Genomic DNA, 22,822 nt, shown 5'->3' with positions numbered 1-22,822 from the left:
AGTAATTAACCATTGCCTGGCGGCAGCGCTTTGTAAACTTGTGAAATTAACATAGCTCCTAGAGGAAAATATTCTGATTATCAAAAGAAGTCCAAAGTTGGGGGTCCTACTTATATTATCTTTTGATTTCTAAGCTGTACTAGCTAATTTAATTATTTGAAACAACAGAACATTGCAGACCACACCACATACACTTTTACAAGCCAGATATGGTCTTTTCTTCCCTTTGGTAACCTCTTCTCCAGAGTATTTGATATCAAAGCAAACTTGAGATCATTAATGCCCTTGACGTCATTCTTTAAGACGTACAAGGTTGCTTGTATACTCTTTCTATTCTGTCCGTATAACAACTTCTGAAAAATGATTCTACCTTGGCTGGGGTATAAGCAAATGCTTCTGGTCTGTTCTTTTGTCCTGGGCTTCATAAGTAACATTAAATTCTATGGTGGCATGGTTTGTCAAGAACTCGATGTAAAAGAAACTTTTCAGCCAAATTGGTCATATATACCCATGCTTTTACAATTTGGATTCGAGTTGTTAAAACCAGCGTGCTGCTGGTGTGATTTAATCTTGGCAACCAAATAGGTTAGTATGTTGGCGGTGGGATGCAGGGCACCGTCTCTGGGGCATCCAGCACATTTGAAAAGTCTCATGTGCTGTATGTAGATTTTTTAAAAGCATGTTTGTGTAAATTTCTCATTAACCTGGTCTTGGCTCTTTAATAGTTACTCTAGTTAAGTTCCCTGTGTGAGACTGAGAGTAGGAATATCTTCAAGAGAATGAGCTTTATTTTGTTCTGCTAAGTAAATGAACAGAGAGCAGCTGAGACTTTGTCCTGCCTTCCCTGCATTTCTGTCCTCTGGAAGGTCTTTGATCCTGCTTGCTTCTCCCTCACATTCTTCCCTTCTTTCTTGTTTTCTTTGATGCTGTCTCCTCTACTTTCTGTGCTTTCTGCTGTCAGAGAACTTCCGCCTCCGATGTGCATCTGTGGCCACGATGCTGCCCCGTGGCTGCTTTTTATGGGCCCTCACAGCTTCCACGCCCCCTGCTAATTGCCTTGTTCGTTACTGACCTACCAGTTCGCTCAGCCACCATCGTATGGGTCTCAGTTGTCCGTCCGCACTGTAGATTGGAGGCCAGCCCACGTGCGGGCTGCCTGTGGGTCTGTGCCCATCTTCGGTTAGACAGCTGGGCAGTCGGTCATGTCACACTTCTGGCCATCCACACGGCCCTGGCAGCAGGGCCCTGATCGGGGCTGGCTACTTTAGAAAGGGCATGAGCATCCCAGGCTTTTTCTGTGATAACTTCTCTTCTTGTTTCTCTTGGTCTTCATTTGCTTTAAAATCTATTTAGACATCACCAGTCATTTTATTCTTTGCCTACAACGAACAAACGTACGTTTGGGCATGGGAAGATTTATAATTGAGCCCACAGATGGTGGAAGGATTAAGATGGAAGTGTTATGAACTCTGTGAAAGAGATCTTCATTTTAACGCTCAGCTGGTTTCTTGTTTTCCTCTAAATTATTGCTCATGAGCAGCAGATCGCTAGCCTTTGACACCAAACGTAACGGTTTTACATCCTGAGGTCCCTGCACCTCTATGGAGGTGGAGCGGTTTGGGTGAGGGACAGAGCCCTGAGTCCTTCAGGCTTTGTTCCCCTCTGGCTCGACAGAGCACAGCTTGAAAATTCCCTGTGTATTTCACAGTTCGTGGTTCCATGTGGTAAGCACAACTCAGAATCAGAAAAGATTCCTATTGATATGGAAAAGTTGCAGGATCATAGTTATACACTTTTAGTATCATCTAGGTCTGACAGAGTTCATGGACCCTGTATTATGGTATATATTATTTTATGTACAGAGCATAATAATATGGCATGTGCACTATACATCATATGTATTGCATATTATACCTTCCTATGTATGTAGTGAAAGTACTGTATGTTCTAGTACATGAGAGATTATCCTAGTGCTCTGAACCAACCTATGGTGACTCTACTATAGAACTTTTGTAGACTCTACTATAGTTACTTTTGAAGATTCTGTTTCATCTTTAAAAAATTAGCAGAGGGACTTCCCTTGTGGCCCTGTGGTTAGTACACTGTGCTTTCACCGCTGAAGGCCTGAGTTCAGTCTCTGGTAGGGGAACTAAGATCCCACAAGTTACAGGGCGCAGCAGGGAAAAAAAATAAACAATTATTGAAAGACCATCCTGAGCTCATGGGTCAGATGACTGATTTGGCATCATTGCTTGGATACGAAATGAACTGAAAAAGCACCCAGAATAAAATTTCCACTTAGTTTTTGGCAAAGAAAATTAAAAAGAAAGGAGAACAGGTTTAGCAAAACAGTAAAGAGGTTACTAGAGTCATAGTAATTTAAAAAAATAAGAAGTGTTTTTTGGGTACCAGTTCTGTCAGTCCCCAGCTGTGAGCCTTGGTCAAGTCCCTTGGCCCTCAGGGACTTGGTTTCCTCATCTGTAAAATGGGGATAACAAATCGACCTTGCTTACCTCAGAAAGTTTCCATGATAACTAGTAAATGTGCACGTGCTGTGGTAAGTCGCTTTGGTCATCTCTGACTCTGGGAGCCCATGGACTGTAGTCTGCCAGGCTCCTCTGTCCATGGGATTCTCCAGGCAAGAATATTGAAGTGGATTGCCATGCCCTCCTCCAGGGGATCTCCCCATCCAGGAAGACTGTCCTGCATTGGCAGGAGGGTTCTTTACCTCTAGTACCACCTGGAAATACTGCATGCAAATAGAAAAAAAAAAGTGTGTTTTGCTGTTCTTTAGCACTGCTCTACTTTTGAAAATTAATATATGATATGAGAGGAAGCATGAGAAAGTATTTAATACTGCAGGGCACATGTTATCAACTCACTTTAGAAAGTTATAGCTATTTGAGAAAAACATTTTAATATTCAGATCTTAGAGAAAAGTTTATCCTTAAAATCTTAAACTATAGGGATTTCCTTGGTGGTCCAGTGGTTAAGACTTCACTTTTCCAACGCAGGGGTGTGGGTTCAATCCCTGGTTGGGAAACTAAGATTTCATATGCCTCAGAGCTGAAAATAAAAATAAAAACAGAAGCAATATTGTAACAAATTCAATAAAGACTTTAAAATACTTTTTTTTAAGTTAATTGGCATACATTTAAAAACAAAAAACTTAATAACCTATAAAACGGTCCTGAAATTTTTCTCACTGTGCATAGTATCTGATGAGTCTGTTTTCATTTCAGATTTTGTGACATCAGATACATGACTCAATCTGCTATTCTAGTATCTCTTGTTAACTAAACCTCATAATAAGCAAACCTAGCACTATAAAATATGGCTTCGTTAGTTTCAAAACTCAGTATAACCGATTCAACGCCCAGTATAACCAGTTTCTGTGATTGTGGTTTTGGGAAGGGTCTACAGTGGATGAGTGACATTCTAGTCTTGTTTATACCGCCCATTATGGATGTCAGCTGCTGTAATTAGTAGTTAGCAGATGAGTTTTTCAAATACTTCCGAGTAATTGAAGCTACAGAAATACATACATGTTTGAAACACTTATATTTAATGTATTTTCATGGATCCTTTATCTATCACCCAACTGTAGTAGCTATATTTTCACCCATACTATTTCTGTCACAAGAGTATTTGTTCTGAGCCATGCCTTATGTATATTAATAGAGGAGAAAATCATAATTTACATGTATTAAGTATTAGGAAAGCAGAGGAGTCATTGGAAATGCAGGACAAATTCTGTTTTGATTGCTTCAATTGAAACTTTCATATTTTAATGGAAAAGCAGTTTTGTAAAGTTTGGGAAATTTCTGTGAAATATTGTGATTTCTCTTAAAGTAAGTCCTTACATAAACCTACCAGCTTTCATCCCTGCACTTCACTAGACTCATTCAGTCTCTAACATGAAATATTAATAGCAGCTGTTCAAGCCTCAGATATGCTGTCTTTTTATTTTGTTTCATTTGGCTTTGTCCATTTGTGGCTTTCTACAGTAGTTCTGACCACTAGTTGTTGTGCTGGTTTTTTCATAAAAGCAGTGTGAGGTTTTTTCTGGTGTTTCTATACATTAGTTTGGTTAAAGTATCTTCATGTCTGGCTAGATCTCCACTTTGGTGTAGGAAGCACCCAGAAGACGTACCGAGCAGCTTCCCTAGGTGGATCCTTTTGGCATACTGGTATCTTAGATAAAAATATTTTTCAAGGAAGCTTCTAAAGAAGTTTTTTGAATGTTGTTAAAAAGTAACATGCTCTTTTAAAGATCGTGTTTGTACTATAATACATATTTGAAAGATGGATAAATGACACCAGTAAATATAAGCAAGTATTAAAGTTTGACTCAAGTCAGATTTGTGGATTGATGGTTACAGTTTAACGGACATGAGTATAGAGGGCATATTTACAGTACAGCCTCTGCCTTTGGGCTTTTTTTCCTTTTCCTGACCTTCCATTATGATGCCTCAGCAGGTAAATGCATCTCCATCTGCAATGCAGGAGACCCAAGTTCGATCTCTGGGTTGGGAAGATCCTCTGGAGGAGGAAATGGCAACCCACTCCAGTATTCTTGCCTGGGAAATCCCATAAACAAAGAAGCCTGGCGGGCTGCAGTTCGTGGGGTCCCGAAAGAGTCGGACACAACTGAGCAACTAATGCTCTCCAATATAATTACCACAATCATAGTCCCCTTTGTATAAGACCACTCAAACAAGTGTAGAAGTTTTCCAGTGTGCTACCGTGATTACTTCTTGGAATTAACAGAGACGACTAATGTTATGAATTAGTTTTCTTCTTTCTTGGTTTTTGAGATGCCTACTGGAAATAATAGCATCATCTTTGAAACTTCAGATGAGTAAACAGGCTAAGTTAAACCTATAATGATAGAGAAAATAAATTTTCCACTTTGAGTTGAATCTATGTAAGTAAAAATAATACTTGAGTTTTCTCTGGGAGTCCAGTGGTTAAGACTCTTTGCTCCCAACGCAAGGGACACAGGTTTGATCCCTGGTTGGGAAACTAATATCCCGCATACCCTGCAATACAATGAAAAAAAATTAATAAAAAGCATTTTAAAATAAAATAATACTTAATCGTGTGTGGACTTTTCAAAAAGTATTGCATCTGCTTCTTTGAAGCTTGACACCTCGTATGACTGACAGCCTTGACCGTATTTGGAATGATCCACTTTTGAAACAACATTCAGTTGCTGTTTGTTTTTGCCTCTTCAGAGACAAACACAAAATTATAACATTGATCAGATTAAACACAACTATCAGATTAAGCTTTAAGAGATCGACAGTTCATCAGAACAGATTGAAGGGTCTCCCAGTGATAGAATATACCTTCGGATAGGTTTGAGGTCTTGAAGCCGAGGAAGAAAAGGTAATTTAGAAGCTCCCAGCTTACTGGAGAAGGTAGAAAAGTAAACACATTATCATAATTAGCACAAAAGACACTGTGGTTGAGGTAAGCTCCTGGCACTGCTAGCTCCCTCCTCTGAGGAAAGTCTGAGAGGATGAATGGCAATTAAACAATGATAGAAGATCTTCTAGTTAGAATCAACAGCGTACCCAGGGGAACACAGGACTGGCTTGGGTGGGAGGGAGGAAGTTAAGAATGCAGGAAAGAATGCCAAAGGCCTGGCGTGTGCTGGCTCCTGGTGGTTCTAATAGTCCATGCTAATGAGTTTGGGCTTTATTCTGAGAACACAACTGAAAGGTTTTATGGAGGCAAGTAACATACTCAGATTAGCCTCTAAAAAGTTCATTCTAAGATTTAAGGCTGTGATAGGGAAAAAATGGTATTTTTTTTTAATGTAAAATTTTATGCAATCATACTTCTTCTTCAGCATCTTCTTTGAAGAGTGCTTTGCCAGGGTTTCAAAACCCAGGGTTCTAGAAGCCTCACTTTAGAGATGATCAGACAGGAACGCATTAACCAAAGTCCCTTTTGTGGTTCTCATTGCTGCCTCGAGTCAGGGACCTAGAGTGATTTTTTTACAAGCTTGGAGGGCACTTGAAGTATAGATGGAGGTCGTTTAGCCATACGATGTGAGTTCATCATTTTCTGAAAAACAAACCAAGTAAGTAAACAAAGTGCACATTAAAAATGGAAAGAAGAGCTTCAGACTTCAGATTTTGTCATTTTCTTGGCTGAAGGAAAACAAACTATTGTCATTACAAATAGAAATTTAAATTGATATAGAGAGATTAGAGAGAAAGTGAAATCTATAGTAACTCCTAAGAGATCTGCCTTAGCAAGTGGGGAGAGGGAAAACAAAGCAGATACGTGGTGGGTTGGAGAAGCTAAATTCCATTTTTGAACATGTAGTGTGAAAGCCTACAGAACCTCCACGTGGGGGCGGCTTTGTCGATATGCAAATAAGGATCCTGCAGTAGATCTGAATCAGAGGTTAAGACTTATCAGATTGTGTTACCCATGAGGGAGCCGATCACATGATCCAGAGATTGACAATCCTGGGTGAGATTGCTCTTATCTATAAGGGTTACAGTGCAATGGGGATTTCACCACTAGTCAGTACTGTTTGCTAAACAAAATGTGTCATGTCACTTTCTTTGTTCAAAACTAATCTAGCTAAAAAAAAAAATAAAACTAATCTAGCTACAGCCCACTTGTAATTGCCTTGGATTTAAAGGCTGAGGCTCACATGAGTTGTTATTATTAACCCTCAGAATTTGAGAAGAGTGTATCCTCAAAGTTGGTTCATTCTTTTGCCTTTACTTTAGTATTCTTATTTCTTACTCTTTATTTTCACTTTTCTTAAGTAATCAGAGAAACATTCAAATAAATGTTTGCCTCCAGGCTGTAGAGGAGAAGTACATATACTTTGGATTTTTCTCCTTTCTCTCCTCGTAAGTATTGGGTTGACCAAAAGGTGCATAACCTGAATTAACCTCTTGGCCAACCCAATCATATTGAGCCATCATTTGAGTATCACTTTCATTTTCATTTCAGTCTGCCTGCCAGTGCAGGAGATGAGGGTTTATCCCTGGGTCGGGAAGATCCCCTGGCGAAGGGAATGGCAGCCCACTCCAGTATTCTTGCCTGGAAAATCCCGTGGACAGGGGAGCCTGGCAAGCTAGAGTCCATGAGGTCGCAAAGAGTGGGAGATGACTGAGAGACTAATACTTGGATTTCTGTCTGGAATGTAAATGTCAGATTGAGCCGGGCAATAAAAATACAAAGAAATGAAGCCACCAAAATGCCTAAGTGACTAGGTTCAATTCAGGACCTTTTCACCTTTAGACATTTGTCCTAAAAGCAACCTGAACTGTTGCATAGAGTAGAAAATACATGTAAATTTTATAAATGCTCTGTAAAAAAAAAAAATTCACTTAATAAAGTATTCTTCTATGAAGACAACTAAAGAGTATCTTTGAGAGTACCTGTGAATTAGGGAATTTTCCTGTTTTATAAGCTAGAAAATCATATTTTCAAAAATTTGTAGATTTCGGTCAGTGAGGTGCTTAGCTATCAATGTTGAATCAGCAAACTAATTTTGCCATCTAATATAATAGATGTCGACTCAGTTTTGTAAATGCCAAGAAAAAAGAGAATTTGGTATTGTTGAGAATAAAGTAGTTTAAATTCCTGATTGAAATGACATTGCTACTCCAGCATCTCCAGGCTTTCAGTGGGGAAAAGTGTAAGGCCAGTTGCTGGATGGTAAACCTGTACTTCTCATAAGGCTTTTCAGCAGTACTTGTGCATGGCAGAGATTGGGGGCGGGGGGAGGGGGGCAGCCCGTTGCGGGGGTGGGGCAGGGAGATAGCAACTGAATTTATGCTCCCCAATTCTCAAATTAAAACTTGGGAATTCGCTGGTGATCCGGTGGTTAGGACCCTGTGCCTTCCTCGCCAAGGGCATGGATTCAGTCCCTGCTTGGGGAACTGCAAGCTGCATGGTGCATGACCAAAAAACAAAACAAAACAATTCTCACATTAAGTCAGATAATCAGCGGTTCTGGAATCTAGACATCTAATCCTTACAAAATGGCATCACAGGGAGCCACCGAGTATCCAGAGGAAATGAATGCTGCTCTTGGTTTTGACTTTGGATTTGCAGACGTTGTAGCATTGCTTCTCTAGAAGAGTACTTTCAGGAGATGAAGGAGTAGTCAGATTAAGGTTTTTAAAACACCTCCATCAAATTAAGAGAGTAGGCCTTGGTACTTTCGTATGAGACACCAGACTTCAAAGAAAAGATGTACTTGCTGCCTCACTGTGGAGTTTTATCATTTTTTCTTCAATCCGATTTTCTAAGACATGTTAGAAGGAAAACTAACATGGCACATGTTTTTCCTCCATTCCTCCAAATAAAGATAACAACTAACTAAGGTGGTTATGTCACTAAAACCCTACCATCTTTTATAACAGTTTGCTTATGACATTGTTGCATGCAACTTTCTGGTTCCTGTGGTTTTAAGCATGAATGATATGCAGTAGCAAGACTGAAATAGTCTACACAAACAAACTTTGTTGATGCTTTTGAGATGTAATGTTTCTGCTCAGGGCTCTGTTGCTTTTTTACAGAATCCATTTTTTTTTTCCAATTAAAAAAATAACATTATATTAAGAGAGTCTTCTTTTTACCAATTAGGTCAAAGTCCTAAAATTTTAAGACCCAAACCCCATGGTTTAGAGCGAACTGATTCACAAACCATAGGTGACTTTGCTACAAGAAGAAAGGGTATGTACTTTAGCACCGCATGCTGGATGGGGTGTTGGGAATTTATTTATTCTGTGATTTTTTTTTTTCCTTTAAAAGTAAAGAAGAGTCTTAAATTCTATTGCTGTTGGAAATAAAACTTACCAGCATATACTTTCTAAAGTGAATGCTTCCCATAATATACAACGAGTCTATTTGTTATGCCATTAACAGCAGCATGTTAAATATTTGATCATGTGTGGTGTTGTCTTATCCTTTCGCATTATTCTTTTAACCTTTTAGACATCAGTACAGTGATTTCTTTAAGCTTGTGAACTGCTAGTGAGTTCCAACCATCTCCTGTATTTATGTATAATGTATATATTCTGTTCTGAGACAATATACAATCATTTCCATGGATTCACTATTTTATGCCATTACTTAGAATTTGACAGCTAAACTGCTATTTGTCTTTGGGCTTTAAAAAAATGAAACATCAGAGTTAAATGCTTTCAGTATAAGCACAGTATTCTTGTACATGTCCATCTTAAGAGTATAGATGAACAAAATTATTTTAACTTGAACTGAAGTCAGTGTAGCCTTCAGAAAAATACATTGAATTTTTTTGTACTTGAGTTGACAAGAATACTTTGGCATAAGCCTCATTGAATCTACATAATCCTTTAAAATGGCTACCTGTTTTATAGTTTGAAGATGATTATAACTTGGTGTTTCAAAGTACATACATATGGACAAAGGCTGGAGGAGGGATACCGAGAAAAAAAATGAAAAATTTTTTTCTTTAGCGTGGTAGGATGAAATGTAACTATAAAATGTTTACCTAATATGTTTAAATAGTCTCCTAAATTATAATGAATACTAACAGATGATGTTGTTGTAGTTCTTTTGCTCATTTTCTGATTCTGGAATCTGAGTCTTACTTTCAGGGCAAAGAGCTCTGTGGTATGTACTAGCAGAGTAATTAATTCTTGCAGTAATTAATTGCAATAATGGGGTAAGTTAGTGAAGACCTCTTACAAATAAAGCTAATGAGAATATTAGCACTTATTTTTACTTAATTTGATAGAGGACGTTGTTGGTTAAAGGAAGCGAAAAATTTGAGGTAGTTGTTTAATTTTATGGCCTTTCTCAGATCTGAGTTTGAGTATAAAGATGTAATTACTGCTTTGTTCTATTTGATTCCAGACTGGACCTGAATTAATTTCAAAAATTTAATCATTGATTCCTTTTTCAGTTTTTGGTTTTAGCAAAGTGTGTTTATCACTTTCTAAACATCATTTTGTATGTAAAGTTGTACACCTCATGCTTCGGTGTGGATAATGAGGAACATTTTTACATAGAAAATTAAACCTCTGTGTTTGATGATAGCATTAGTAGAAAAATAAAATAAGGAAATAATGAAAATTATAAATCAAATAACTATGAAGGAATTGTGCCACATTAGTCTTTCTTGTTCTCATTAAGTTTATAGTCATAAAATATTTACTTCAATTAAGAAGCAACATATAATAATAGAGCTTTATTTAGACTTTCAGTAAACAGTCAGGAAATTATCTAATTTAGCGATTGTCACTAATTTTTTTAGCTGTGTAACCTTGGAGAAATCACATAACATCTGTGAATTTCTTTTCATGTGAAAACTAGCTGGTCCTAGGTGTACTCTGGCTATAATAGAGGTGTAGAAAGAAGGTCATGTTTTCCAAATTTCTGTGTACTAAAATCTCATTTTTTCTCTCTTGTTTCAGTCAAGCCAGCACCTTTAGAAATAAAACCTTTGCCAGAATGGGAAGAATTACAAGCCCCAGTTAGATCTCCCATCACTAGGAGTTTTGCTCGAGAGTAAGTCTTTGTATAAAATACATAGCTCAATTGTTCTTTATAACGGAAAGTACCTAAAACAGTGGTTCCCAAAGGATGGTCTGGGGAACCCCCCCCTTTTGGGTTTCTGTGAAGTCAAAGCTATTTTCTTTAATATATTAAGATGCCATTTGCTTTTCCACTCTTCTCTCATGAGTGTACACTGGCGTTTTCCAGAGGTGGCTAAAACTGGGCGATATCGTTGTGACAGCTAGTAGAGTATGCCTTTGTGTATGCTTACGTTTAAATTTTTTTCTTTTATTTGTTATATGGTGAATATCAATAGATATCACCCTATAAACAAAAGTTCCTTGGGGTTCTCAATAATTTTTTAAGAGTGTGAAAGGTTCATGAGGCTAGAAATTTCTGAGAACTACTGATCTGGGAACTATGGTAGTTTCTAGTAAGGATTATTTAATAAAGATTCATTTAAATATATATGTGGAAATAAAAAGAATGTACACAATTAAAAACCTTTATTGATGTGTTCATATTTTATATGTATGAACAAATTTTTTTAAAAAATAGGAATTCTAAATCTCCCTTTTTAAAGCTGTGACTTTCTATTTATCCCCCATATCACTAGCAATACTTTTTTTTTTTGCTCTGCACAAGGCTATTAGATGCTCAGAAACATCCCTTTGTAGGGAGATGTGAGTTCAATCCCTGAGTTGGGAAGACCCCCTGGGAGGAGGGCATTGCAACCCACTCCAGTGTCCTTGCCCTAGAGAATCCCATGGACAGACGAGCCTGGTGGGCTACAGTCCAGAGGGTCGCAAAGAGTTGGACGTGGCTGACACGGCTTAACATCCCTTTACAGAGGCATACTTGCAGATGTAGAGAGTAAACTAGGGTACCAGACAGGGTGGGGGAGAGGAATAGGGAAAGGGAAGTAGGAGGTACACACTCCTGGGTGTAAGTAACATAGGCTCAAGAATGTGTTGTACAACATGGAGAATATAGCCAATGTTTTGTAATAACTCTAAATGGAAAGTAACCTTTCAAAGTTTTTTTTTTAAATATCTGTAAGTTTTTTTTTAAATATGTTTACAAATAGCTATAAATACTAGTTGTGTGTTTGAACATCTGCAATGAAGTATACTGTAATAAATATGGATAGTAAACGATTGCAAGCTTCCCTATTTCCGGGAGGAACACGCCCTCTCACTGACTCTCGCCGTGGAAGCGAGCTGAGAGACCTGGGCCGGGGCGTGTGTGTGTGACGACCCTCTCTGCCGTCAGCTCCTCCAGGTTTCCGCTGTCTCCCCGGCCGGACTCTGTGCACAGCACAACTTCCAGCAGCGACTCGCACGACAGTGAGGAGAATTACGTCCCCATGAACCCCAACCTGTCCAGCGAGGACTCCGTAAGTAGCCTCTTCTCTGCGCATCTCTCTTCCTCAGCTCAGCCTTTCTCCCAGTTCGTACATGTTACCCATCCACCTTTCTTGATTTACTTCAGGAAAAAGGACACCTTTTTTTTTTTTTTTTTTTTTTTGCTTTGTGTATATTTTAATTCATTCCACACTGGAGAGTGAGGAATTTGAATAAGAAGTTAAGGAGAGTTTTAAAAATGCTTTTGAAAAGCAGATCATAAAGTCGAAAACAAATATAGGGTCAGAGTGTGATACTATATCTATAAAGTACATATAAGTTAGGTAAAAATGATAAAACAAATTTTCCAGTTATAGTTCTTTTCATATGTACTTGATGTTTGAAACCATTCAAAAAAATGCTTTATACTGCAAGCATTTTATAACGCATTTCTCCAGACTCACATCAAGGAGCTCAGGGTGCTTTGTGTATTCACTTACACAAAGATCTAAAATCAAGCATTCATGCAATGAACTCTTAATGTTCATTACGGGTTGAAAATTAAGTTATGAAATTCACTTAATTAAGCACCTGAAATTCAAGTTATGGTACATCATTACTAAAGACATATACATTGTAACAGTAACAAAAATATGCTTAATACTTGTATGTATTTTTTTTCAAGAATTTTAGAAAAAGCACTAGTATTTTTTTTTTTTTTTTTTGGCCATAACACATGGCATGCGTGATCTTAGTTCCCTGACTAAGAAACCAAACGCTTGCTCTCTGCAGTGGAAGTGCAAAGTCTTAACCATTGGGCCACCAGGGAAGTCCCAGCTTTTTTTTTGTTTCTCTTTTAATTCACAGAACACTTCACAATAACTCCTAGAATCTTAGGGTTTTTCTAAACTCTTTTGGGAAAACACTGCGTTAAAAACTAGAAGGCAGACACAGGCTGTTCCCAGTTGAGATTAGATAGAGAGCAAACAGACTTTTTTGTTGGGACGTAGATTTTAACAATACTTAAGGATGAAAAAAATTCCACTTCTATGAATTATTAGACAGAATACAATTTAAGTAGCAATTCTGAGAAATTCACTTTAGGAACAACTTAGATTAAATGTGCACATCACATGAACTCAAGGGTTCCGTTCATAGCATGCAACACTGTGAATAATTCTGTATGTTTTCAGTTAGGGAAATTCCAGGTATGAGCTCTGTTGTTGCATTTGAATACAAAATTTCACATACTCCCACACACAGTCCAGCTTGGTTTTTTTATATGAGCATGAGATATGGAGTCATTTAGAGAAAAAAATTTCAGTTTTTCATGAATTAAGATAAAGGCTGGGTTCGGGGGGAGACTAGCTATTTATACTAACTGAGGAGTAATATTTGCTTTTGCATTTTTTGTGCCCTGCATGTTACTGTCAGTGCTTTTCTAATGTTTTATTAGCAGTAGTTGATCCATTTGGTTTAAAAACCTACTCCTACAAATAGGTCCGTGACATTCAGTAATGCAGATTGTCTACTGCATACACATGCCAGCAAACCACACACACACACTGCATTTGAGTACATGCAACCCAGACCGTGTCCTGCTCCCTAGGCTGTGGGTCCTGGGGGCAGAACTTTGTTGCCCCAGAAAGGAGCACCGTTTCCTGATTCATAAAAATGTTTCACACAGGCTCTTGGCAGCTCTGTTTACAAATGAGTGAATAAACTCTGTTTTCCTAGCAATCATCCTTTGCCTAAACCACGTTTTACTATGTTTAACCCAAAAGAAAGGGAGGAGCAGTATGAAAGAATCAACAGAAGCAGATTTATGCAGCGTTCCAATTGTGTTGGTCATTCAAACAAGTATAAAATTGTCAAGTAGCTTACATCAATTACGGTTTTCTTCAAAAGTATGAGCCAACATGTGAACAATAGTATCTGTGTGATAGAGGGTACAAGGTGAAAGCCCCTAGTATGTAGTGTCACCTAGGAGAAGTCAGGAACCTTCTTAGTTCAGGTTAAAAGCAGCAAGGCCTGGGAACAAATCATTTATTGGAGCACATTTGAAGACTGTCGTAATCAGAGTAGAGGGTGTATGCAGGGATATAAATTCACATCATCCTTTCCTTTTTACTTAGCATTGATCGTCATGTTCCTAATAGCCTATTTCTTCTCTTCATTTTTCTGCCTCAGGCTTTTTTGTTCTTGTCGTTTAGTGCTTCCTCTGTCTTCCCTTTTTCTTTTTCTTTTCTTAGACAGTAGCCCTTCTATTGTACAGCCCCTGTTAGGGACAGAAAGATATGGCTAAGAGAAGGCAGAAACAAGTGATAAAAATTCCAGATGGTTGGAAAATAGTCTTTGCCAATAGAGTCAGTATTCATAGCCTTTAGTTACCATACTTTGGCATGAAAGCCTTTAAATAAAATGTAGAACTTTAAGAGAAAATTTTAATTTAAGAAGATGTGAGCTCAGGTCCTTTCCACCATCTTGGTCAATCCCTAAAAAAAAAAAAAATCAGAAAACATGGACTAAAGGATCCTATAGTTAAAGAATGTAATTGAGTTCAGATAGCATTGAGGTAGAACTATTCCAACTAACTATAGCTTGACGTCCCAGGCTTAGTCTGAGCCAAGTGTTACTCTTCAAACTACTTTTAGCTCGCTTACCTAAGCTTTTTTTTTTTTTTTTTTTGGTGGTTGTTGTTTTTAAATTTTATGTATTTTTGGCCGCCCTGGGTCCTCGTTCTGCCCGTGGGCTCTCTAGTTGAGGTGCAAGGGCTTCTCGTTGTGGCGGCTTCTCTCATTGTGCACCGTGGGCTCTAGGGTACGTGGGCTTCAGTAGCTGAGGTATGCGGGCTCAGTAGTTGCAACGCATGGGCTTGATTGCCCCAGGGCATGTGGAATCCTCCCAGACCCGCAATCGAACCCATGTCCCCTGCATTGGCAGGCAGATTCCCAACCACCGAACCACCAGGAAAGTCCCAAAACTGTTTGAATCACTTTTTAAAATATTACTTATCTTTCCCCATCCCAAAATACTATCTTCTATGGAGACATTTCTTCAAGCTGTGTTCTCCTAAAATTAATATTTAGGCTTATATAGATGGCAGACAAGGTAAAGAGCAGCATGTCTCATGAGTGTTTGACAGTTGATTTTACCATATTGTACTTTCAGAATCTTTTTGGCAGTAATAGTCTTGATGGAGGAAACAGCCCAATGATCAAGCCCAAAGGAGACAAACAAGTGGAATACCTAGATCTAGATTTAGATTCTGGGAAATCCACACCACCACGTAAGGTAAGTGAAACCTCTTTCTATAAGTGTACTTAGCTCACGTGTGAAACCTGAAGAACTGTGTCCTTTGAGTGAATTCTATTAGTATATTTAATTTAAATTTAGAAAAGTCTATTACTTAATGCCTTTTTATAAATCACAAACAACAGTTTTGCAGATTAATTTATTTTTTCATGTCTAATGGCATGGAAGTTACATACTTTGTACTGTCTTGGGGATTATCATTAAAATGCTTGCTTAGAAAATTCTGAAGTTCCACAGTTAATCATGGTCTTCACTCTCTTTCCAATGTTAGTTTACTCAAATTACTCCCTTACTGACTTTGTCCAAAAGTTTTAAGTTTTTTGTTGGTATTGTTATACTCACAAAGTAGACATTATTAGTTGTATTCTTATGATATCATGGAGGAGGAAATGGCAACCCACTCCAGTATCCTTACCTGGAGAATTCCATGAACAGGGGAGTCTGGTGGGCTGCCCATGGGGTTGCAGAGAGTCGGACACGACTTAGCGACTAACACATACACACATTCTTCTTATACAGACACTGTCTATTTACACTTTCCTGCATTAGGAGCACGGAGTCTTAGCCACTGGATCACAAGGGAAGTCCCTAATTCTTAAATATAAGAATTCTAAAATTAGTGGGAAAGCAGAGTACAGTTAGGATAGCGATATTATCATTAAATTGCAGTAGTTGGTGTTATTTTTTTGGTGAACCAGAAGAATTGCAGAAGTTATTCACAGTGTGTATGTGCTCATGTTTTAAGACTGGAGTTCATGCAGAAGCACTCCTTCTTCTGTGGGAACTTACGGGACTTTTCCTTTGCTTTTTAGCAAAAGAGCAGCGGCTCAGGCAGTAGTGTAGCCGACGAGAGAGTGGACTATGTGGTGGTTGACCAACAGAAGACCCTCGCTCTGAAAAGCACCCGGGAAGCCTGGACCGATGGGCGGCAATCCACAGAGTCTGAAACACCAGCCAAGAATGTGAAATGAAAAGACTGCTTTGATGTGTCTGAACAAAAGAGGACTGAACTGTAAAGAGAAATCCTGCTTGACCCGAGATAACTTGACCCTTCTACTCTAGGTAGATCCTCAACTAAGTAGAGTCAAAGTCAGAGGACCTTTCAGGCTTAATCAAGCTGTCAAGACTGTAAATGGTGCTTTGTGGTATCTGAACAATTCATCACATGTAAATAATGTGGGAAAATACTATTGTTTGGCTCCCAGAGAAACATTTGTTCTGTAGTTAACACACTTGTAGTATTACTGTATTTATGCACTTTTTCATTTGAAGCATTGGTTTGGGTATTCCCAAGTGGACCTTAACATGATTCTGTTGGGAGTTCTTGTTTTTTTCTCACACTACTCTTAAGAGCGATGCTGAGTAAACTAAGCTACTTTCCCATTGAGAAACTGCTCTTTCACCTGCAGGATAACAACATGGCCCGAGAAGTACCTTCACAATCTGCCATTCTACCTGAAACTTCGTGGGGTAATCGTTAGCTTAAAATACAAAGTAGAGTTGAACTCATCATTCAATGCCTTTCAAAGTGCTGAATGAACATCGTGTCCATACTGGTGTCAGGACTTAGTTCTCTGGTTCATGGACATTTAGTTTTCAGCGGTGGAACCTTATTATATTTTGTTAATTACAGTGTTTTTGGTTCACTGAGTGAAGATTCTGCCAGGTGGGCTCTTACACCTTGGAAAGAGTGAATAATGACACTAACAAGTAAGTGTACAAATCACTCATGGCATGTGGTAAGGATGTGCTTTCACACTTGTTACCATGTACTAAAATTTGCAAAGTGTAGATTATACAGCTAATCAGGTACGTACCAGGCACTGATGTGCTAATACACTGATCAGGTTTATGCAACAAGCTTTAGTTGTGTTCTTGTTAATCCTCTAACGTTGTTGGTTTCCAGTTTGGAATTAATGACACAGTTGATATTCACTGTTAGTTATAGCAACATACTGTGACTTTTAATTAGACAGTCATGCAGATTTATTGCTCTAAGAATGAAATTCTATCTTTTGACGCCATAGTGCCCTTTCTATGGTTTTTTTTAAAACTTAATATTCTTCTTGGCCTTATCCTATTTAAATCCCTATGCAATTAATGTTTTATATCTGCATTGTTTTTTTTAAATAGATGTTATATAAGTGATTCTCATATGTAGCACCTATATTGCTTTTCCAGTAAAAAAAAACATTAACGATTTTGTACTGTGATTTATATTCACCGTCCCAATTCAAGAAATAGTGGAGCCTTGCTATAATGTGAAATCTTATAGCCATGGACTTCTTCCAACTAGATTTCTGAAACCACCAGAGGTATCATATAATTCTGTCTCACCTATAACATGGTCCTGTGACATGGAAATCAAGACCATACATTATATATAGTGAGGCTATAATTTATCTGTCTTGGCTTTGCAATGTAATTTAGAAAGCAGATATACTTGTTGGTTTGGTTGGGTTTTAAATACATTACATACAATCTCTTATGTACTGATTTGAGACTTACTAACAGTTTTTGGAGGGGGCATAGAGATCGGAGAGCCTACAGCTGAGTCACGTTCCCCCACCCCACTTCGGACCTCTACCTGTTGCCTGAGAACACAGATGTGCCCTGATTTCTGGCCTCTTGGCCACTGTATGGTGCCTGACTTATGTAATGGGTTTATGTCCCCTCCATGAACTAAAAAAACATCCATAACAAGATGAATTGTAGACGAATAACATTTGATGCTTTTAAATGTTTGCTTCTTTTTAAACAGAAACTAAACCCAGAACTGAATTTTGAGGTGGGTTTTTAAATAAAAAAGATTGTTTGAGTTTGGTGTGTGCAAGCTGTTTTATAATGAAACCACAAAATAAAGTAAAAAATCATTGAAATGTTCAACTATCAAAACACACAACACAGTTTTTAGTGTGAGGATACTTACTTGTGTTGCATGGAGGATAAACATGTTTTGAGATTTAGAACATAACAATAGATATGTGACTAATTCAAAGTTAGAAATATTGTTTTAAAAGTGACCTATCAGAAAAGCCTAAGGCAATTATGAATTTTTTAGTGGAATTCCTCAATATTTTACAAGTTATCATTTTTGAAGACCCGCAACACTAATTTGTAGAAATTTCCCCATTAGGCTGAGTAATTTAAGAACTGAAATGTATTAGGCAGTATGTTAAAGTAAATCGCATTAAATACTGGATTAACAAATTAAATGGAAAGACAGTCTCTTACAGAACAGTATCTCCCAAACATTTTTTAGCACTAGAATCTTTTTTAAGTAAACTTTGTATAAGCCCAATACATAAAGCCTGAAAAGTCCGTTTAATCAGTGTAATCATATCTTGAGTCCACATGTATGTCTGCTTGTCTTAGTCCATTACTAAGAATCTAACATTGATCTCTAAGTAACACAAATGTGAAGTTGAGATTATAGTTGGTGAAGCCTCAGCTGCCAGTCTGTTTCTTTGCCTTATTATTTAAGTACTATCAAGAGAATTTTGGTTCATGCAAATGTAAGTAAGTAAAATAATAGGGTTTAAACACACATTACAGGAGATTCTTTAACTAGAGAGAGTTACAGTCGTATTCCCAGTTTATACAAAAGTAAATTATCCTGGTAGTAGGAATTTATACGTAAGCGGTCTCCAGTGTGGTAGAATTTTTAGTAAGTTTTTAAACTATGCACTTTTATAAAAACCAAATTTGAATCAAACATTTTTAATACCTATATGTGTGTGTGTATGTGTATATATATATACACACATATGCGAGCATGCTCAAGTTGTGTCTGACTCTTTGCAACTCCATGGACTGTAGCCCCGCCACACTCCTCTGTCCATGGAATTTTCCAGGCAAGAATACTGGAGTGGGTTGTCATTTCCTTCTCCAGGGGATCTGCCTGACCCAGGGATCGAACCCAGGTCTCTTGTGCCTCCTGCATTGCAGGCAGATTCTTTACCATTAAGCCACTGGGGGAACAGACCCCTTAATACCCTTAATCCCTACAAGAAGCTGAGTTCTGGCCAGACGTGTGTTGAACACCACTTGTTAACCATGTAACAGTTGAGTTATAAATCAGAAGTCTTTTTCAACGTTTATGCTCTCTCCCTTCTAGTCTTTCTTTTGAAAAACTGTACAATTTCATGAAAGTTTGAATCCCACTGTGCAGTGCCACTTTAAAAAATCAAAATTCAAATAATTTAAGCTACTTAACCCACAGGAGGTATCACTCAGTAAGCTATAAAAATGGTTTTTATCTACATGCCATACATTTTCATCTTTATGTTTCATCAATACTGTATAAGCCACTGTAGGCATTTTAGAGACTTCCATGAAGGTACTATGAGTGTGTGTATGTATATATAGCATTGTGTTTAATCATAGACTAATTAGATACAGAAATACTACCATGCTTACACAGTGATGTCGTAAGTCATAGTTCCCTCTGAACTCTTTATATTTAATTCATGGGCGCTTATAATCTTCATATTCATAAACTCACTCAAACTGGAAATTGAACCCAGTGTTTGTTTTGCTAGTAGTGGGAAGTTGCCTGCATTCTCCCTTTAGCAAAAATAGTATTTTTTGTCTTGTTGAGCTACTCACTATTTTATGCCTGTACACTGTACCTTAGGCATAATGCTTAGATACTCCCAGACACTCTTAGTACCTCTTTATTTGACCCATTGGAAGCATCAGTGTTAGTATTTCAAGTGAATTATCTTTTTAAAAATTTTAGAAACAGCAATGTGGGCCAATTCTTTTTATTCCTATCTTCGGGTCATTGTGGTTGGTCTTATCCTCCATTGTTAGATAAGCAGTCAGCTTTTTAACAGGATTGACATAACATGACCAAACCAAGTGGATCCAGAGAGAGGGGGTCATACTCCAGAAAAACATTAACATCTGCTTTATGTAAATCTGTACATAATTTAAAATACTAACAACTGTGAGATGAAAAGCCATGGTACAAATGAATATTTTAGACATCATGGGCTTGTGATGATGAGAAATCACTTGTCAGGTTTTGAGATGATTGGTTTTAATCTGATAAATATGTTTATATATTACTGCAACTTGAAATAATTCATCCTCCATAGGTCTATCTTTCCTTAGGTTCAGTATGGTGTATATTATGAGTTTCAACAGTCTGTTTCATCAAGGGATTAACCTAGCTTCTTGCTTCCTTTACTAAAAAGACATGACTTTGTGTGAGTTCTTGTAACCTAAATCGATTGTTGATAACCATCCCAAATTTCCACAGCAGAATCTTATGTATAAATTTATTTCTCCCTTCTTTTGTAAAGATCCAGTTGTCGATATTTTCTGCTACCAAATAAAACTTTTCAAACAACTTGGTTTCAAGACCTTAAATACTTAATTTGGATTCTGAGACTGTGAACCAATAAGGATGTGTAAATTTCTATTTTCAACCCTTCCTTAGAATCTTTATCTAAATCAAAAACATGATTCTGCCGTTAACTATGCTTCCCAGTTCTGCTTCTAGAGGGTCACTCACTTTCTACAATAAAGATCCCACTGACTGAATGAGTGTTAGTTACTCAGTCGTGTCCAACTCTTTGCAACCCCATGGACTGTAGCCCACCAGGCTCCTCTGTCCATGGAATTCTCCAGGCAAGAATGCTGGAATAGGTTGCCATTTCCTTCTCCGGGGGATCTTCCCGACCCAGGGATCAAATTCAGGTCTCCTGCATTGCAGGAAATGTGGATTCTTTACCATCTGAGCCACCAGGGAAACCCCAAATATCCCACTAAACTATGCTAAGATGTTACAGTCATGCTCTAACTAAATACAAAAACCTCCTGAGACTGTTGCCCCATGCATATACCCTTTATTTCTTCATCTGCTCAGTCCTAGTTGCACTTTGTTGAGTAAAAGGCCAGTGAGTGAGAACCTTTGGGTCAGGAAATACATTTCCAACATGACTCGGGAAATTGTAACAGGATCGACCTTTCCATATCTAGGAACATTTTTAGGCGCCTCCAGTGCTTCATTAGACCTCAAGAATTACCGTAAGTTGTGGCAGTGTGCAATTCTGTGTCATTAGATCATATTTGGGAAGTTCGAGAGGGTGACATTTCTGAGATCATTCTTCCCCATCTGTCTGTCACCCTGTACATGGTGAAATCTCTGGATATTTGCATATACCTTCTTTGGGGGGAAAGCTGCTTCTCTGATACCAGTACATGTTTTGAATTAGAGTTTTGTTAGAGTTTTCTGGAGAATACTTTGGCCATTCTGTGAATGCATATCATTGCATATTTAAAAGCTGAGTCAGTAGCAGAAGACATTTTATTAGCTCTCGTGGTGAGTCACATTCTCCCCTTAGATTCTGTTTTAATATTATACAGTTATTTATTAATAAACACCTATAGAAAATTATGTTTCTGAAGTTTGTTCCTATAATTCACTAAACAGGATTTATTCCAACTAATCATGGTTGTGTTGGTGATTCACTCATGGCTCAGTGTGTCTCTGATTTTGTGCGTGATTCCCAAAGTATTTGGAGGACTCAGTATGTGATGGTACAGAAAACAAAAAAGTCAAATAAATGTTTTAAAAGCCTACATTCTCAGGTAGGGTATCAAATGATTAATGTTTCAACTTGACTAAGCTGTGGTGCCCAAGTGTTTGTTCAAACACTGGTATAGATGTTGCTGCAAAAATGCTGTGTAGATGTGTTTAACATTACAATCAATTTAGGCAAAGCCCATCACCTTTCAGAGGGTGGGTGGTCCTCATCCAATTAGTTGAAGGCCTTCAAAGCAAAAACTGAAGTTTTCTACCAAAGAAGGAATTTTTGCCTCAAGACTGTAACATAGAAATCCTGTGTGAATTTGCAGCCTACTGCTTTACCCTACGAATTTCAAACTTGCCACCTCACAATTGTATGAGCCAGTTCCTTAAAATCTCTTGAGGAGATGGACAGAGAGATAGACAAATAGATTATATTGGTTCTATCTCAGTAGTTAAATAGATACAGGGATGGATGGATAGGTAGATTCTTTCTCCAGAAACCCCTGTTAATTCATTATTCTGAGATATCTATGTATTTATAGAAAGAGCAAGCAATGATTTTGAGGTTTAATTTGAAATGCAAGTTACAAAAACAATTTGAATATGTTGACAATCTACTCCAAAAATGTTTTCTGAAATTAAAGTGTTGAATTTCTGAAGCCATTTACTTACAGTGAAACAGATTTCCACTTCTGTGGACCATAATTTTTTTCTTTCTTTCAGGAATCATTATATTTACATCCCAAAGGAGAGAGAACAGAATGCTAAGAGGAACAGAAAGATTACTGGATTCTTGTTGGATGGTATACAGGATCCTATTACGAACACAAGTTCATTTGCTGCACTTTTTTTGTAGTCTTGGCCCTTGTCATATGCTATGGCTTTAATATGCTTATTTAATTACCCTTGCTTTAAACTTCCCTTTTGTATGTAGAACATAAACCCTATATACCTAAAAACTCTGAAAATTGCTTATTTCAATCTTTAAATCAATAACTTTGGAATTCAGACTAAGACAGAAGTACTGTTTTTCCAGATTTTGATTGGGCTGGATTGATGGTCTGTTAAAAATTAAATCATTTCACCAGAGTAGCTGCTA

General features: G+C 37.7%; 1 protein-coding gene across 10 annotated transcripts in view; it reads left to right on the top strand.

The window, feature by feature from the left end:
* The window catches only part of GAB1 (GRB2 associated binding protein 1), a 122,504-nt gene extending 104,504 nt beyond the window's left edge, over positions 1-18,000 (top strand). For 6 of the 10 annotated variants that reach the window (XM_043485454.1, XM_043485510.1, XM_043485436.1 and 3 more), the window contains 5 exons: positions 8,629-8,718; positions 10,443-10,536; positions 11,797-11,920; positions 15,039-15,161; positions 15,995-18,000. In XM_043485454.1, the coding sequence (XP_043341389.1) occupies positions 8,629-8,718; positions 10,443-10,536; positions 11,797-11,920; positions 15,039-15,161; positions 15,995-16,153 (590 nt within the window). In that variant the 3' untranslated portion in view covers positions 16,154-18,000. The remainder of the gene's footprint in view (positions 1-8,628; positions 8,719-10,442; positions 10,537-11,796; positions 11,921-15,038; positions 15,162-15,994) is intronic. The other 4 variants (XM_043485482.1, XM_043485460.1, XM_043485472.1 and 1 more) reach the window with 1 other exon arrangement.
* The last annotated feature ends 4,822 nt before the right edge of the window (positions 18,001-22,822 follow it).

The sequence above is a fragment of the Cervus canadensis genome, chromosome 1 (genome assembly GCF_019320065.1).
Source record: "Cervus canadensis isolate Bull #8, Minnesota chromosome 1, ASM1932006v1, whole genome shotgun sequence".
Classification (NCBI taxonomy): domain Eukaryota; kingdom Metazoa; phylum Chordata; class Mammalia; order Artiodactyla; family Cervidae; genus Cervus; species Cervus canadensis.
Note: the sequence above shows the minus strand (reverse complement) of the source record. Positions and strands in the feature narration are given on the sequence as shown.